This window comes from Otolemur garnettii, unplaced genomic scaffold, assembly GCF_000181295.1.
Source record: "Otolemur garnettii isolate 467f Iridium unplaced genomic scaffold, OtoGar3 scaffold00021, whole genome shotgun sequence".
Classification (NCBI taxonomy): Eukaryota; Metazoa; Chordata; class Mammalia; order Primates; family Galagidae; genus Otolemur; species Otolemur garnettii.
Window position 1 is genome coordinate 4,959,687 of NW_003852416.1, and position 18,523 is coordinate 4,978,209.

Genomic DNA, 18,523 nt, shown 5'->3' on the forward strand with positions numbered 1-18,523 from the left:
TCCAACTCCTGGGCTCAAGCAAGTCTCCTGCCTCAGCCTCCCAAGTAGCTGGGACCACAGGTGCCCACCACAACGCCTGGCCATTTTTTGGTTGCAGGCATCATCGTTGGCGGGTCCAGGCTGGGGATTCGAACCCTCCACCTTAGGTGTATGTGGCTGGCACCTTAGCTGCTTGAGCCACAGGCGCTGAGCCTGCAATTCAGCATATTAAAGCCCCTTTACCCCTCCGGGGTATGTGCTGAGTGGTGGAGCTGTTGTCTATTTCTTCCGGCCCATTACCTGTCTCCTCCATGTCACCATTCAGGACAAGACAAGCCACATGGGGCCCGTACAAGCTCTCCTGTGGTTCTGATTGGTTTGTGAAGCAGTGTGGTGGACCCTGGGCGTCCACCCCACAGCCTTCCCCCCATTTTCCCTGTAGGGCCACTGCTCCCCCTGATTTAGGAGTGGGTGTTCTGGTGATCCGATCCCCTACAGAAGGCTCCTGTGGGGTGATCCTTGGTTATGACACCCCTGGAAAGAGACAACCAGCCCTTTCTCTACTAGATGTGGGCGTGTTTGATTGGAGTATGGACTTGGTAGCCTCTCGTGACCCCCTGAGTGGAAGGATGGAGAAAACTTAGTTCCCTAATGCCATGACTGAGTGCTCCTCAGTGACCCCCACTGGACTTCCTACTTGTCTGGTGACACATCTTCCTTATGGTTTAAGCCAGTTGGTTGGATTTTCTGTTAGTGACAGCTGAAGGCATCCTGGCTGTCACTTATACACAAGGTCATTAGTTGATCTGCACACTGACCCTGAGAGGCAGGTCTAGCAAGGTTGTGGGCCCAGGTATGAAGCTCAGAGGGGCTATGTCCCTTGCTGGAGAAGATATAGCACTGACCCAGGACAGCCAGCCTCAAAAATCCACAGCTGGCCACTGTGCTGGGTCACCACCCTGCATGTGAGGGAACCCTGCCTCAGCTCTGTGATCCCTGTGGGCAGAGCCCTCCCATGGACCAGATTGGCACCTGTGTTCTCTTGGGGGGGGAGCATTGTCCTTTTTGCTAGCCAGCTGGGGAAGGGCTGAGTGATGGACTACACTCTTGGTGAGTGTGGCTGACAAGAGTTGAGGACAATTACTCCCCTCCCCCTCCTGTGGCTCCTGCCAAGCATGCTTTGCTGCTCTACCTAACTAGCCCTGCTCTGCCACCAGAAGGGAACTGAGCACCTGCAGGCCAGGTGGAGCACCCCCTTAGTTATCAGAGGGCCCCGAGCTACTGCTGGCCCAGGGACATCGTGCTGCCGGCCCGGGAGGCTAACTCTTCTGCAGCTTCTCACACCACTCTCCTGCCCATCCTCTGACCTTCAGCCACAATGCTCTTGTCCTGAAATGCCCACTAAACCCCAGAGTTTTATCCATTCTGGGAAGTGCTCACCCTTCTTTGCCTGTGATCTTTCAGACCCCCCAGCCCCACCTACCCCAGAGAAGTCAGGAGCCCTCGTCCACTTTTAGCTGCTCCCATAGACCTGAGCTGCACCTCTTCAGTGCTCACCAGAGTTGGTGGTTGTCAGCCTGTGTGTGTGCAGTGACTGTCACTCTCCTCCACTGGAGCAGAGCTCCACCAGGGAGGCAGCCAGCCAGATCCTATGTGCATAGGTGGCCTGAGCTCAAATGAGCTGTGTGCCCTTTTGAAACTGGCTGACAATGGGGGTCTCAATTTCCCCACCTGGAATGTGGGAACAATAACAGCACCTACTGTGATGAGCTAATTAGCACGAAGAACTTAGAACAGAGGCCAGGCGCAGTGGCTCACACCTGTAATCCCAGCACTCTGGGAGGCTGAGGCAGGAGGATAGCTTGAGCATGGGAGTTTCACACCAGCCTGAGCAAGAGCTAGACCCCATCTCTACTAAAAATAGAACAAATTAGCTGGGTGTGGTGGTGCACACCTGTAGTCCCAGCTACTCAGGAGGCCGAGGTAGGAGGATCACTTGAGCCAAAGAATTTGACGTTATAGTGAGGTAGGCTGACTGACACCACTGCTTTCTAGCCTGGGCAACAGAGTAAGACTCTAGCTCAGGGGGAAAAAAAAAACAACTTAGAACAGAGCCTGGTGCATCTTAAATACAAATGCCTTAGCCAGCACAGCTGCTGCTGCTTGTTAAGTGTTCAGTATAGATTTGGGGAAGGAAGGAAGGGAAGAAGGCAGAAAAAGAGGGAGAGAGGAAGTGTGGGCATCTCTATACCCCAGTTCCAGCGTTCTCTGTCACCCAGGGGCCTGCCCTTTGTGTGGCCACTGAAAGGGGCTCTGTGGCTGTGAGGGTCCATAGAGCCCATTTTTGAATGAGTGGGTGGTCACTGCAGAGGGTCAGCTTGTCCCTCACACTCAGCTCTGGAAGGGACTGCCCTGAGTGACTTTACTTGAGGATGGCAGATACATGGGAAGCAGGTGCAGGGACAGGGTGAAGCCATCTCCTTGCTATCCCCAGTGCTGTCCCTTCCAGAACTGCCATCTGTACCAGCCACTACATGTGTCTCCAGAAGCCTGAGCTGTCTCTGCCTCCCGGGCACATCTGGGCTCCCGGGGCTCCCTGGACAGAGTCCCCATGGCCTGCGAGACTGGCAGCCTACCTCTGGGGAAAGAACACCAAACGCAGAGTCTCAAAGCCTGTCGGTGGGTGCTGGCTGCGCTCACTGTATCCCACAGCCCCTGACACCCCCCAAAACAAAGGGCTCACAGCACCTGTCTGCAGGGCCTCTGTGAGCATCAAAGGGGGCAGCTTGACTTACTGCATGGGCAACTCAGCTCCTGTCACCACCAGCACCACTCTTCTGCCAGCATACCCTGGGCTCGTCACTGTCACACACTGACCACATGGGCTTGACACATGGTCTTGCTCAGGAGCCTGCAAGCTCCATGAGGGCCAGGGCCACATCTGCCCTGCTCCCAGCCAGGTCAGGCCCATACCGAGGGCAGGTTGTGCATGACATACGAGCACTCAGTCGAGGCGACAAGAAGGGGTCAGAATCACCACATGCCTCACTCGTGGGGGCCTACGCCTGGCATGGGGCTGTGCACACCTGAGGGAAGGGTGTGCTTTTCTAAGTTGCACAAAGGTGGTGTATGGGCCAGTGGCTGCCCTGCTCACTGCTGAGCTCCTGTGTTGGGCACAGTGCCACCGGGCACACGGTAAGCACATCAGCATCGTTGTGCTTATTAAATAAATCAAATGCCCGAGTGTCCGCTGCGAGGTCCCAGCCTCCCTCCTTCCCCTCCCCCCTACATCTCTCTCCCAGGCAACAGCACGTGGCTGGAGGAGGCCATGGCACACGCTGCCCTTGCCCTCACACTTACCCACGGTGCTGAACACTGTGCAGCAGAAGAAGAGCGAGCTCAGGAAGGACCAGTCTGCAGACCTGCTGAGCCACTGGGGATTCACCTTCCGCAGATGCTCCTGGACCTTCTCCTTCCTGCCTCTCATGGCTCAAGAAAGACAGCACCAGAGTGAGGGAAGGGTCTGCTCTTCAAGAAAGGTCCCTCTCAGGCAAAGGGGACGGAGTCTCCTCCCAAGGACCAGCTGCCCACCTGCGGTTTCCATCAACACCAAAGCATGGTGCCCAGAGCCCTCCTGTAAAATGCTTCTGTGGCTTAGGTCCTGCCACTGGTCCTCATGAAGGTTAGGAGCCCACACAGCCCCTTGAGAAGAGCCTCTAATGGAGGGACCCATTAGACCAAGTTCAGCCCTGGAATTGCTGCGTAGCCTTAGTGCTTTCCTAACTTTCTGACCCTCTGTTCCTTTTGCCTTTCCAAAGAAGATAACTTCTGCTCTGCCTTTCTCATGGGAGTTCCTGAGAATTGAAAGCAAAAATGCTTTTAGGAAATGCAAACCATTGTATGGATACACGTTGTATCTACTCCTGAAGGTCATTAAATCTGATAGAATTGTGATCTCCGGTTCCAGCTGCCTGGGAATGTCTCCTTCAGGGCTGGGAAACCTTGGCTTCCAAATCAGCAGCCCCAGGGCCGAGCGAGCAGGGATGGGAACCCTGCTTTCTCGGAGAGATTCTCAAATGGTTCTTATGGTGTGAGCAGCCAGTGGGCTTTGGGACCCCAGAGGCCACCTCCCAGTCTCTGGTATGATCAGAAGAGACTAGTGCACAGCAGGAAGTCACTCCTCATAGGAATGGGCACCAGCGTGGGAGTCCAGACCACTGTATTCAAATACCCCCACCCCGACCCTGACAAGTCCCAGGACAAGAGGATCTTTTCAGAGCCTTGGTTTCCCCACTGGGGATTAGCATAACATGGTGGTGAAAGGCTCAGGCTCTGGAGTTCAAGTGCCTAGGGCCGAATTTCTGGCTCCATATTTTCTAGTTTGTGAACTTGGGCAAATGGATGGCTAAACCTCACTGTGTCCCAGTTTCCAAATCTATAAAGGGAGGACAGTTTATTCCCAGTGTTTAGGGTTCTTATGAGGATTAAGTGAGATAATGTGGGAACAGGTCTCACACGGGGTCTACACTTAATTAGTGCAATTGAGCATTTTAATCTCTAATAAAAATCAGAAGACATGGAGTGAGGCTGGTGCTGAGTCCCCATGCCCTGCTGTGTATCTGCTTCACCTGGGGAACTTTTCAAAAAGAAGATTCCCAGCCCAGTCCTGGAGCTCCTGATAAGTGGATTTGAGGAAGTGCCTGGGAATGTGTATTTCAGACAAGCTCCCTGGGTGCTTTGGCTGCACAGGCTGGTCGGAGAGCCTTGAACTTGGCTGACAGTCCAGACCCTGTGATGACCAGAGTGTCCATTTGGCAGCAATGACAGCCCCCTGGTCTACCAAGTGAAGCTGTGTCTGCCTGGCAAGTGCACAGGGAGTGGGACCCTTGTGTAGGGCAGGCTGTGCCCCCTGTGACCAGCCTCTAGTCTTTGAGAGCTGTATCTGCACCCACAGCAAGGTCTGACCTGTGAGAGGATCCACGGTGGGCTAGTGACCTGCTGTGCCCAGGGACGGAGGTCGGGAGCTCCCACACCCCGCACCTGGTTGTTCCCCGGACTTTCAGAGGCTCTTTTCCCCTCGTCTTGTATTTGTTTGTTCTGCTCTGTTGAACACATCTTTGCAAGCACTTCAGGGAACAGAGCAGAGGCAAGTGACTAGATACAAGGGAAATGCAGCGAGGACACATATAAAATACCTCTGTCTTCCCTCATCCCCTCTGCTTCCTGCAGGGTCGCTGGGACTGGCAGGCTTGAGATTGGTCTTAGGCTTCTCTCCTGCAGACTGAGACCCAGAGGGGACAAGGGCTCTGCCTACAGGGCCACACTGTCAGCTGGAAGACCAGCTGGGACCTGAACCAGCCCCCAAGCTCTTCTCACAGCATCTCCCCCCCACTGAGCCAGATGTTAGAAAAGCCCTTTGAAACAGGATGTGGGCGAGTTGAGCGCAGGCTGCTTGTCCTGGACACCTAAGCCCAGTTTGGATTGTCTCTTGAGTACTACTCCCTGCAAACTGAGTCCTGCTCTGAGGACCAGCCAAGGAACTCCCAGCCCCAGATTTGCTCAGCCATCTTCCCCACCCCACCAAATCTCCAGTAATCGTCCTCCCCAGAGCCTGCCGGTCCGAGTGGGGCTGGGGCCAAGGCAAAGGCTGGTCTTGCCCTCCTTTCGGTGCTTTCCCTATATTCTTCACAGCACCCTTGAGAGGCCATTGGCCTCCTCACTTTTCAGAGGAGAAAAGTGAAGCTCAGAAGTCACTTGCCTCAGGTGGCCAGGAATGGGGAGGACACAGCAGGCAGCTCTGAGACCCAGCTTCCTACGTGGGAGCCGTCTGCTCCCTGGGGGCGCTTCTGCCACAGAGGAAGGCCCGCCCTGCCCAGGAGAGGCACCTACCTGTTCCATTGCATTCCAAGATGCTGCAGAGACCCTCCAAGAACTCCTCAAACTCTTGGTTTTCTGCCCCTAGGACCTGACCACCCTCAATGGCAGAGAACAGCGCGGCACCCACCAGCGCGTAGGTCACCAAGGAGCAGAGAAAGCAGAGCCCGGGGAATAGCTTCCCCGTGGCCTCTGGGCAGCACCTCCTGGCCTGGCCCGAAGCCTCCATTCTCCCTGGAGCACGGAGGACAGGAGGAGCCAGTGCAAGAGGCAGGAGCATCCAGGCAGGATGAGCGGGGTGGGAGTGCACGCAGAATGGCCAGGCTCCAGCGCTAAGTGGATGGTGCGAGCACTTCCCCAAGGACTCGGGAAGCAGCCGGCAACTCATCACATTCAGTTCATCCAAGCTATTCTGATGGCGCCCTCCCTACTGCCCCAAATTGCTATTGATCCACCAGCGGCCAGCCCCAGAGCTGCCTGGCAGGGGCTTCGGGAGGATGGCCTGGTCGTTGTGTGCTTTGTTTGGCCTCTCCCATCCCCAGACTGCAATTCTGACTTCCAGGTACCAAACTCAATTTTGGTTTTCAGCCAAGCGATTGTCCTATCTGAGGATCATCTATCTGTGGAACCCCTTGGTCTAGGGTACCTGGTCTCTGGGACGGGGAGTACTAATAGCAGCTAACTTAGCCAGAGCTCACTGTTCCCAAAAGGCCTTTATCCTGTGTGGTTGTAATTACTGGCCTTGATCTCTCACTCCTATAACACACCACCATTGTCGTGACTTCACGGTGGGAGGAGTGCACTTATTTGACCTTTAGCTTTGGGTTAGGCCACATGACTTGCTCCAGCCAATTGGGCATTAGCAGATATAACACACAATTGAAAGGAGCTGGTGCAGTTGGACTTGCACAGCTGAGCCTGTCTGCTGGGAGATAAATGTGCCCCGGAGGGCAGGGCAGAGATCCACGCACATTCAGACCCCACTTTAAAGAAGGACCCACTTGCTATGTGTCTTTGAGCAGCACAGTTTGTGACAGCCTCCGGTTTGTCTTTTAAGTGTTTGCCACTGCTTTTGAGGCCTCTTCTTTGGGAAGCCCTGTCCGGTGACTAAGCAAGGCTGGGGTACAAAGCCTACCCATCTCTGCCCACTGCAGGAGCCCTCCAGCCTGCAACCTTTGCTGGTCTGCAGAGAAGCTGTCAGGTCTACTTCGTGATCCGAAGTCTTTCCCTGTCTCAACTGCTTCCTTCCTTTTCCTTTCACAGGTCTTACTTCTCAAGAAAGCTCTTGCACTCCTGACTCTGTCTGGATATCTGCTTCCCAGAGTATCCAACGATAGTTGGCTCCAGGAGTGGTCTCAGAAAGGCATCTATCAGGTGGGGTTTGCGAACTGGGTCAGTCAGCACTCGAGTGGTAAGGAGATGGTGTGCAGACAGCCCTTGGTGCAAGGTGGTTGCTCAGTTGTTAAACTTTTCTTCAGCGGTAAGCTGGGATGGTGTGTCAGCTAGTGCATTGATTCAGGCATTTGAAACATATTGGAAGAATAGGACAAACACAAAGATAACAATTTGGGTTCTTATTACAATGTCGCACTGATGCCCTGAAGGCAAACTTAGCAAAGGGAAGTTAGTAGGACCCAGTACAGCCTCTGTTGCTGCAGTTGGTCTCAGGGCTGTTACTCATGGTGTCCTTCCCTCACCATCCATTCTAGCTATTCCTTGCTGCATCTGCCACCTGGTCTACTGGTCTACTTCTACCCAGTGGCATGACCCAAATCTTCATTCCTGAGGGACTGCGCCCTCGGTAGCCATATTCTTTTGGTAGTGGAGTTGCTTGTGTTTATCCATTCTCAGACATGGTCGAGTAAGTACCAAGAGGCACACTCGTGGTCTCCCGAGTGCCCCCATATTAGTCTCACTCTTATTGTGTGAAAGCAACCCTACCTCCTTGACAAGATGGTAGGTGACAAGATGGTCACCCTAGGGCCAGGTGCGGTGGCTCACACCTGTAATCCTTGCATTTGGGAGGCTGAGGTGGGTGGACTGCCTTGAGGCAGGTGGGTTAAGCTCATAGGTTCAAGGCCAGCCTGAGCCAGAGCAAGACTGTATCTCTAAAAATAGCTGGGTGTTGTAGCAGGCACTTGTAGTCCCAGCTACTCAGGAGGCTGGGGCAAGAGACTCACTAGAGCCCCAGTGTTTGAGGTTGCTGTGAGCTATGACACCACGGCACTCTACTGAGGGCAACAAAGTGAGACTCTGTCTCAAAAAAAATAAATAAATGAAAAGATGCTCACCCTTTTCTTGCTTGCTGGTTCCTGGATATAAGGACCCTAAAGTACCCAGGCAGCATAAGGTATAATTAAGTGGGCTCCTTGCTGGGCTTTCAGGTACATGTATCTCCCAGGGGGACCAGGACTGATAACTCTGCAGAGCCCAGGGTTCCAGGAGTAGAAAACAGCAGAGGCATGTAGTTGTATAATGTTCAGTTTGAAAAGGATCAAATGATTCATTGCTTCTGTACTGCCCTGAAGAAAAAGGAGGCCAGACCTCCAAGCCTTGAAAAGCCAATACACTCATCCCATTTGTGTCTGGTGTCCTAGAGGGGGTCAAGTGTAAAATCTCTTATGCCTACCCTTAGATGCCTAAGACTTTCTCCTGTTTTCTTCTACAAAGTTTTATAGTTTTATGCTTTACACTGAAGCCCATGATCCATATTGAGTTAATTTCTAGTAAGGTGTGGGGTGTAGGTCAATGTTTGTTTGTTTATTACGTCAACAGATTCCCAGTAGTTCCAGTGCCATTTGTTGAGATGCTATCTTCACTCCATCTGATGTTTTTTCTCACCTTTATGAAAAACTTGTTCAGCATATTTCTATGCGTCTATTTCTAGGCTCTCTATCCCCTTGATCTATGTGTCTATCCCTCCACCAACACCATACTAATTACTGTAGATATGTAGTAGGCCTTTTTATCAGGTAGAGTGATTTCTTCCACCTTACTCTTTTCAAGATTGCTGTAGCCGTTTCAAGGCCTTTCCACCCAAATTTTAAGATAATCTTGTCTATGTCCACATAAAACTTTGCTGAGATTTTAATAGGGATTGCATTGAATCTATTGATCAATGTAGGAAGACTCAACAAAGAAAAGCTGTTGAGTGTTTCCATCCATGAACATGGCATGTCTTTCCTGGCCATTACTTTGAACAACAGCTTAATGTGCTCCCATGATTCTTTATCCAAGCCAAGAATTGACATTTTAAGATAAGAAGGCATATGTCAAGTTATTTGGTATATTTTAGGCAATACAGTCTAAGCACCATTTAATGTGTAGGAGGGCAGTGTTAATGGATGGAAGAGTCAGATAGTGGAGGTCTGAAATTACTGAATTACTATGCCTCATTTTAATTCTTTGCAAAAGACATATTTCAGGTAGACTAGTGTATGGAATAACCAAACAAACACTTCTGTAGACATGGTGATGAGTATCACAATGCCATGCCCTGTCCAGAGAGAAACAGGGACCCGAAAGGGAGGGACCCCATGATAGGCTGCACAGTAAGACAAGTGAACTCTGGCTCAGTAGCCGGATCATCTAGTGTGAGTAACTCAATGTGTCTAGTTCCCAATTTCAGTTTTTACTGAAACATTCCAGTCTTTTCTCACGTGTATAAGAGTCATTTGGCCACATTGGGGCCAATGTGATGGTGGTGGCAAGAATGTGTGAGAACCCACAAGAGGAGGGAAATATGGTAGATAAATAAAGTCAAGGTGACCTGAATTCTTTTTGTTTTTAGGATAAAGGAATTTTCTAATAGGCCCATAGGTTAGCCATTTTCCTAGAGAAGAAGGGAGGTGGGTTAGGTAGAGGCCTGCCTCTCCTGAACACTAAATCCTTCTACTAATGAACAAGTGGACATCAGGCAACCAGCCAACAGATACTGCCAGGGCTCGCTGGTTACCAGCTGATGTGAGGGTCCCCACCATCCCATGGAGGGAGAGTATGGAGATACATGGTTCGTACACTTACATATGAATTACAAAGTGAAGTGTAGACTCTCTGTGCCTTACAGAGTCAGAAGAAAGAAAGACAGAGAAGTAGAATGGAGGCCAACAGTGATCAAGGGCACACCTTCCAGTCCCTGAGGGGAAGTCACAGCAGGGTTTTCTTTCCCTAAATGAGTGACCTCTTTTCAGAGCACAGGGTGTATAAGGTGCAGGTAAAATGAAATCAAACTTTAAAGCCACCTGATGGTCTCCTGAGACCCAATAATGTACCTCACTCCAGGCAGATATGGTGTCCACAGACAACAGAGAAAGGAAGTAACATTATTTGGTCAAAGATGAACCCTAATTCAGGATTATGGGAGTGCTATGGTTTGAATGCATGTGTCTCCCCAAAATTCATATGTGATAGTATTAAGAGGTGATCAAATGGGTTTTATCTCAGAGACACAGGGTTGGTTCAACATATGCAAATCTATAAATACAATATACCACGTAAATAGAATCAAAAACAAAGATCATATGATTCTTTCAATTGATGCAGAAAAGGCTTTTGACAATATCCAGCATCCTTTCATGACAAAAACACTCAAGAAAATAGACTTATAAGGAACATTCCTTAAACTGATAGAGGCTATGTACAGCAAACCCACCAGCAGTGCAGAAGTGTTCCCTTCTCTCCACATCAACACCAGCATCTGGTGTTTGGGACTTTGTGATGTGGGCTGATATTATATTGAATGGAATAAAACTGAAAGATGGTATTATATTGAATGGAAAAAAACTGAAAGCATTCCCACTGAAATCTGGAACGAGACAAGGATGCCCACTGTCTCCACTGCTATTTAACATAGTGTTGGAAGTACTAGCCATCGCAATCAGGCAAGAGAAGGAGATCAAGGAAATTCAAATAGGAGGTCAAACTCTCCCTCTTCACAGACGATATGATCTTCTACCTGGAAAACCCCAGAGACTCGACTACAAAGCTCTTAGAAGTGATCAAGGAATATAGCAGCATCTCAGGTTACACAATCAATACCCACAAATCAGTAGCCTTCATATATGCCAACAATTGTCAAGATGAGATCAAAGTTCAAAGACTCTATTCCTTTTACAATAGCACCAAAGAAGATGAAATACCTGGGAACATATCTAACAAAAGAAGTAAAAGATCTCCATAAAAAGAATTATGAAACTTTGAGAAAGGAAATAGCAGAAGATGTCAACAGATGGAAGAACATACCGTGTTTATGGCTGGGAAGAATCAACATCATTAAAGTGTCCATACTACCCAAAGCAATCTATATGTTCAATGCCGTTCCCATCAAAGCACCAATGTTATACTTTAAAGATCTTGAAAAAATAGTACTTCAATTCATATGGAACCTGAAAAAAACCTGAATAGCAAATACAGTTCTTAGAAATAAAAACAATTCTGGAGGCATTACATTGCCAGACTTCAGGTTGTATTACAAGGCTGTATAGTGATCAAAACAGCATAGTACTGGCACAAAAATAGAGATAAAGATCTGTGGAATAGGGTAGAGAATCTAGAGATGAACCCAGCCACATAATGCCATTTAATCTTTGATAAGCCTTACAAAAACATGCCATGGGGGAAAAGAGTCTTTATTTAACAAATGGTGCTGGGAGAACTGGTTATCCACATGCAGAAAACTGAAACTGGACCCACATCTCTCACCATTGATAAAAATTGATTCTCATTGGGTAAAAGATTTAAATTCAAGACACAACACAATAAAAATTCTAGAAGACAGTATAGAGAAAACACTTGAAGATATTGGCCTGGGAAAAAACTTTATGAGGAAGACCCTGTCTAGCAATTGCAGCAAAACCAAAAATAAACAACTGAGACTTGATCAAGCTAAAAAGCTTTTGCACAGCTAAGAGCACCACAAACAAAGCAAACAGCCCCCAGAATGGGAGAAGACTTTTGCATGTTATAAATCTGACAAAGGTCTGATAACTAAAATCTACAGAGAACTCAAACAGTAAGAAAAGTACAAACAACTCTCTCTATAAGTGGGCAAGTGATTTGAACAGAAAATTCTCTGAGGATAACAGACGAATGACCGACAAACACATGAAAAAATGCTCATCGTCTTTGTCAGAGAAATGCAAATCAAAACAACTCTAAGATATCACCTAACTCCAGTAAAATTAACCCATATCACAAAGTCCCAAGACAACAGATGCTGGTGTGGATGTGGAAAGAAGGGAACACTTCTGCATGGCTGGTGGAATTGCAAACTAATACAGCCAGCCCTTTTGGATAAAAGTATGGAGAATCCTCAAAGATCTAAAAGTAGACCTTCCATTTGACCCTGTATCTACCTAGAAGAACATAAATCATTTTACCACAAAGACATTTGCACTCAAATGTTTATTGCAGCTCAATTCATAATAGCCAAGTTGTGGAAGCAACCTAAGTGCCCATCAACCCATGAATGGATCAACAAACTGTGGTATATATTTACTATGGAATATTATGCAGCCATTAAAAAAGATGGAGACTTTACCTCTTTTACATTTACCTGGATGACGTTGAAATACATTCTTCTTAGTACAGTATCACAAGAATGGAAAGATGAACATCCAGTGTACCCTATACTAATTTGAAATCAATATATAAACCATTACATGTTCCTAAGAACAATAAAACACTATTATAGTCCAGTTCCGGGGTATAGGGAAGTGGGGGGGAAGGGGGACATGTGGCAGAAGGAGGGAGGGCACGAGGTGGGATCTCACCTGAGGTACACATTGTGAGGGTGTCTAACATGCCCCTGGGTGAGGGGCTCTTCTACAAATGGAACTTTTCCTTGGAAGTGAGAACAAAGTAACCTAAATATTGTACCCTCATATTAATTTGAATAAAGTTAAAAAATAAAATACCTCTGTAAAAAAATAAAATAAAAATGATGAGAAGCCAATTACACTCTCACAAAAAAAGGATGGCATTGTTACCTAAAATTGATTTGCTGTTTTACAACACAGGTGTACATCTTTATATCTGTGGCTTAATCCCTTTGGGGCAGGTGTGGGAATTGAAGAAAATATTAATATAAAAAGCTTGGTAGAAAGATGCAGGGGAGAAAGCCAGGCCTCGAAATCTTGTTTGTTTGACCCAACCCACACATGCAGGCTCCAGAAGGCTCCATCTCCACCTCTGGCCCTGGGGATGGAGTGATTTTTTTCAGAAAAAGATGGTCATGCAGGGCCAAACCATAGAAAATGATGGGACGTCACCTTAAGGCAGTCACTGACCAAAAAAAAAAAAAAACTGCCTGTGACCCCTATTCCCTGCCTAGACAATCCCCCAGTGTCCTGGATAGGGTGAGGGGGAAAGTGCATTAACAAAGAGGACCAAATAATACAGCAAAACCTTCAGAGTTGACCACCTTCCTACGTTGACCACCTCCTTAAGCTGACCTAATTTTCGTAGATTAGACTTGTACATGGAAGTTCTTTATGTTGACCTCCTCTGTATGTTGACCATTTTGTTACAGTCCCTTGGGTGGTCAACTTACAGAGCTTCTCCTGTATGTACAATGGTTTAGTGGTCAGGGGTCTCCAAAGAGGCAAAACCAACAGGACATAATGATATACAGGAGATTCAGCTCACTCAATTTCAGGGACAAGAAGTCCCACAATATACTGTGTGCAACTAGAGACTCAGGAAGCCGGTGGTGTTATTAAGGCCTAATCTAAAGGCCTGAGAAGTTGGCGGCCTCTGGTGCAAGTCTTGGAACTGCAGGTCTGAGAATCTGGAGTTCTGATTTCCCAGAGTTCTGATGCAGAAGAGGGTGGATGTTCCAGCTCAAGAAGAGAGAGTGTATTTTCCTTTCTTCCACCTTTTTGTTACATTCAGGCCCTCAATGTGTTGCATGATGCCTGCCTACTAATATCTTCTGGAAACACCCTCACAGACATGCCCTGAAATGCCAGCTATCTGGGCATCACATGGTCCAGTCAAATTGGCAAATAAAACAAACCATTGCAAGTGGCTTTTAAAAATGGTAGTTGATTGGTCTCTTACTTGTATTCCAAAAGCAGGAGTTCAGGTTGTGGGGGAATCTCTGCTTCATCTGGGTCATTAAGACCCAGGGTCTGTCCACCTGTTGCTCCATCTTATCTCAGGGCAGTGTTTTTCAAAGCATGGTTCCTGGACCGATAGCATGAACATCGTCTGGGAACTTGTTGGAAGTGGAAGCTCTCTGGTCCCCAACCCCAGACCTACTGAATTGGAAGCTCTGAGGATGGTACCCACCAGTCTGATCAAGCCTTCCAGGTGATTCTAAAGTACATGTAAGCTTGGGAACCACTGCCCTAGACATTGTCCTCATCTGCACACACCTCTGTTCCAGCTCAAGGGGATGGGAAAGAAAGGAAGTCTAGGGAAATCAATTTTCTTTTAAGCCAGTGAGGTGGAAATTGCACACGTCACTTCTGCTCACATTCCAGTTGATGAGAACTTTGTCTTAGCCTGGGAAGAAGGGGAGAATTGATTTTGAGAGCACAACTCACCATTATCCCATCAAAAAAGATAGAGGACTTCCTAAAACTGCTGATGGAATCTCACATCTCTGAGCCTTTGCTCAGGAGATAAAACCTTTTAGAGATGACTTCTCCTCACAGCCTGCAATTACTTATCCTGGTTGGAGGAGGGCAGAATGAGGAAAGCCTGAAGATAAAATACATGTAAAATTGCCTCTTCGTGAGGTAGAGGCAGAAGGATTGCTTGAGCCCAGGAGTTTGAGTCCAGTACTGTATAAGTCCAAAAAGTGCTGTTCTTGTTCTTGTGATTATTTCTGTTATTCTAGAATGTCGAGATATGGAGGGTTCCCACTCCTTTCATCCTGCGGGATCCACACCAGTTGGGACATGGCCACAATGTCAGAGACAGGCACCACACAGCTTTATTATTCATAAAATTGGATCTGAGGAAGTGATTTGAACTTGAGGCCAAAATCAATGTTCAGTGCCTTCCTCCAGCCATTGAACAGACTTAGTCATCCAGACTCAGGGTAGAGCTGGCCTGTGCTAATCTCAAAGTGCATTTCCTCATCTCTAAAATGGGAATAGTGGGACATCTGTGGCATGCCTGGTCCATTCAACATGCAGACCACTCTTTTTCTAGCAGAGGCTGGAGAGTTAGAAACTGGAGACAGCACTTGTCTGGCATCTTTTTCACTGTGGGAGTTCTGGATGCAAATTAGATTAGATCCTTTTTACAAATGCAGTTTGATTTTGGATTCAAAGTAGATGTACTCCAGCAAGAGTGGAAAGCATAAGCATGGTAAATAACCTCTTCCTATTCCTTTGGGACACTTCTCTGCTGGCAAGCAGGGTCCCAGAGACAGTGTTTCTGCAGGGCTGTGTTCCAGGGCGTGTTCTCCAGCCTCCTGTGAGTCAAGAAGAAATTGCCAAGCAGGTGGCTTCCTGACTCCAGCTTTCTGCTCTCTGGATCTCAGCTGCTATCATCAGAAATTATGTTTCCAGGAGCAGCTTCCAAGGTAGCAGCTCCTCTGGGGCATTACTTCTGCAATCATGCCTGGAGGACCAGCCAAGAACGTGCTCCTTTGAGCTTTTCAATGTTTGAGAGCACCTAATACCCTATATAAATCCTTTCTGCTGAAAGACCCAGAGTGGACAATTTCCTCCACTGAACTCTGGCTGATACATTCAGTTGCTCACTTACTGTGAGGATTAAATAATGCATGTGGAACATTTGCATCTCTTGACACTCAATATGTGTTCAATAAACGGTAGCAATGGCTAGTACCAAGGATGATAATGAACTGTTTCTTTCTGACTTAAGTTATGATAGTCATATTAGGGTTTCTTAGGCAACCTACAAAGCCTCTTTCAACTAGGTTGTGACAGAACCATATTCCTCAGTTTTGTCTTAGGAAAATTTTGAAACACATTTCAGCCAACAACCTTGTGAGTGCTGGCTGTCGTGCTGGCAGAACTAAAGAACAAACCATTATTTATTTGGACTTTGCGTGTCAAGAAGAGCCTCTGAGATGGGTGTCATCACATCATTTTACGAAGGAAGACACAGGCTCAGAAAGGCAGAACTATTTGCCAGAGGTTACACAGCTAGGTAAGAACACATCCTGGGCTTTGTCCCTGGGTCTTCTTTCTTCTCTACTACAACAGGTTTTACGTTATTTGCTTAGGTTGTTTGCTTTGGGTTTGGGTTTGGATTTTAGATAAAAATGATGTCTTAGCTGTGTCCGAGTAAAGTAGGGACTGCACAGCCCTAACTAACAGGATGCTGGGGGAGAGAAAGGAACAGGTTTCGGGGTACCCTCCCCAGCATCTGCCTGTTCTGTTTACCAGCCATGTGACCTTAGGCACGTTACTTAACATCTTTTTTTTTTTTTTTTTGAGACAGAGTCTCACTATGTCACCCTCAGTAGAGTGCTGTAGCGTCACAACTCACAGCAACCTCAAACTCTTGGGCGTAAGTGATTCTCTTGCCTCAGCCTCCCAAGCAACTGGGACTACAAGTGCTCGCCACAACTCCCAGCTATTTTTGTTGTTGTTGTTGCAGTTGTCATTGCTGTTTAGCTGGCCCAGGCCGGGTTCAAAGCCACCATCCTCGGTGTATGTGGCCGGTGCCCTACCCACTGATGAGCCTCAGTCTCTTCATCCATATAACGAGAATGATAATAACTCCCTTAACAGGGTAGGACATTAAATCACACATGTAAAGTACTTAGTCAAGCATCCAAACATCTCAGCAATTAAACTGGTAAGCTGTGGTTTCAGCCAAGAACCCCATTAAATTAATGGGTCCCATCCTTGGCTATTGATCTTGGTCATTTTATGAAGCTTCAAAGGCTACCAGATTCAGGCCCCACAAGAACCAATCAAATCAGGCCCTGCAATATTAGTCACTGTTAATGACTTAATGAGCTCAGCTAGCCATGAATGAAAAAGGAAGAGTGGCTGTAAAGTCAGTCGACCCTGGTTGAAAGCCTTGCTCTACTGCTCCCTGAAACAGTGAATTTGGACCAGGCCCCACATGGTCTAGCCTTGCTGACCTCCCTCTCCTCATCTCTGAGTCCCAGAGCTTTTCTGTCGTTATTGTTTCTCCAAAGCACCATCGGCCCTTTCCTTCTTGCTTGAGTGTTTGTGCATGCTGTTTCCTCCTCTGCCCCCCATCCCATGGCTCAGGGAACTCCTCCTAACGTTTCAGAGTCCAGCTTGAATTGCTCTTCCTCAGAGAATCCTTCTCTTAACTCCTTTTAAAAATGACATCAAAGGACTCGGCACCCATAGCACAATGGTTATGGCACCAGCCACATACACTGAGAGTGGCAGGTTTAAACCCAGCCTGGGCCAGGTTATTGTGAGCTATGACACCGTGGCACTCTGCCAGGGGCAACATAGACTCTGTCTCAAAACAAACAAACAAAAAATTACATCAAGGCTGGGCACAGTGGCTCAAGTCTATGATCCTAGCACTCTGGGAGGCCGAGGCAGGTAGATTGCTTGAGCCCAGGAGTTTGAAACCAGCCTAAGCAAGAACAAGACCCTATCTCTACTAAAAATAGAAAACCTAACTGGTTGCTGTGGTACATGCCTGTAGTCCCAGCTACTTGGAAGGCTGAGGCAAGAAGGATCACATGAACCCAAGAGTTTTAGATTGCTGTGAGGTGGGCTGACATAGCACTTTACCCAGGGCAAGAGAGTAGAACTCTGTCTCAAAAAAAAAAAAAAAAAAAAAAAAAAAAAAAATTACATCAAATCCCCCAGTGTTGAAACTGCTAGTTTCCTCTCCAGGAGGAGAGTTCTTCCCTGGCAATAGAAGTTTTAGCTGGGCACATGGCTTCATGTGATTAAAAATTACATTTTCTAGCCTTCCTGACAGCAGAATATGGCCATGTGACCAGATTCTGGCAAATGGAACTCAAGAAAAAGTAATATGTGCAATTCCTGGTCCCCACCTTAGAAGGAAAGGTGCACACCCTTCTCTTCCTCTTTCCCCTTTCACACTGGCTGGGTGCAGGTGGTGGGAGTCACTTGCTGAGGGTGGGAAACAACAGGCCGAGCCTGGCTTCCATGGGGCAGAGCCACTCTGCCAGTCCGACGCTGGCCAGACGGCTACGTGAGAGAAGGGTAGCATTCTGTCTCATTTGTGTTATTTCCATCGATGTCACGACAGCAGGAAAGAAAGCTTGAGTAACACATAGCTTCTTTTTTTGCTATGATTGCATTCTATCCTTTCTTCACGATTAAGTCAACAGTAATTTACTATCTGCTTTCTATGTGTCAGGATACTTTTTGCTCTTTTAATTATGTAACTGACTTTTATACACATTTAATTAATGTTTAGCTTCCCTATTAAAGTGTAAACACCTTGAGAATGGGGAATGTATCTGTTTTATTCACCTTTCTAGCATTAGCACTTACTACATTTCCCTTTTTTTTGAAACAAAGTCTCACTGTATTGCCTCAGGCTAGAGTGCCATGGCATCAAAGCTTACAGCAACTTTATTCCTGGGCTCAAGCCATCCTCTTGCTTTAGCCTCCCCAGTAGCTGGGACTACAGGCATGTGCCCACCATGCCTGGCTAGTTTTTCTATTTATAGTAGAGATGGGGGTCTTGCTCTTGATCAGGTTGGTCTCGAACTCCT

General features: G+C 47.6%; 1 protein-coding gene across 1 annotated transcript in view; it reads right to left on the reverse strand.

Moving 5' to 3' along the window:
• Nucleotides 1-6,082, reverse strand: part of KCNK18 (potassium two pore domain channel subfamily K member 18) — a 12,000-nt gene extending 5,918 nt beyond the window's left edge. Inside the window, exons 1-2 of the mRNA XM_003787130.1 lie at nt 5,869-6,082; nt 3,340-3,468 (exon numbers count right to left, since the gene is read on the reverse strand). Of these exons, the coding sequence (XP_003787178.1) occupies nt 3,340-3,468; nt 5,869-6,082 (343 nt within the window). The remainder of the gene's footprint in view (nt 1-3,339; nt 3,469-5,868) is intronic.
• Nucleotides 6,083-18,523: the final 12,441 nt, after the last annotated feature.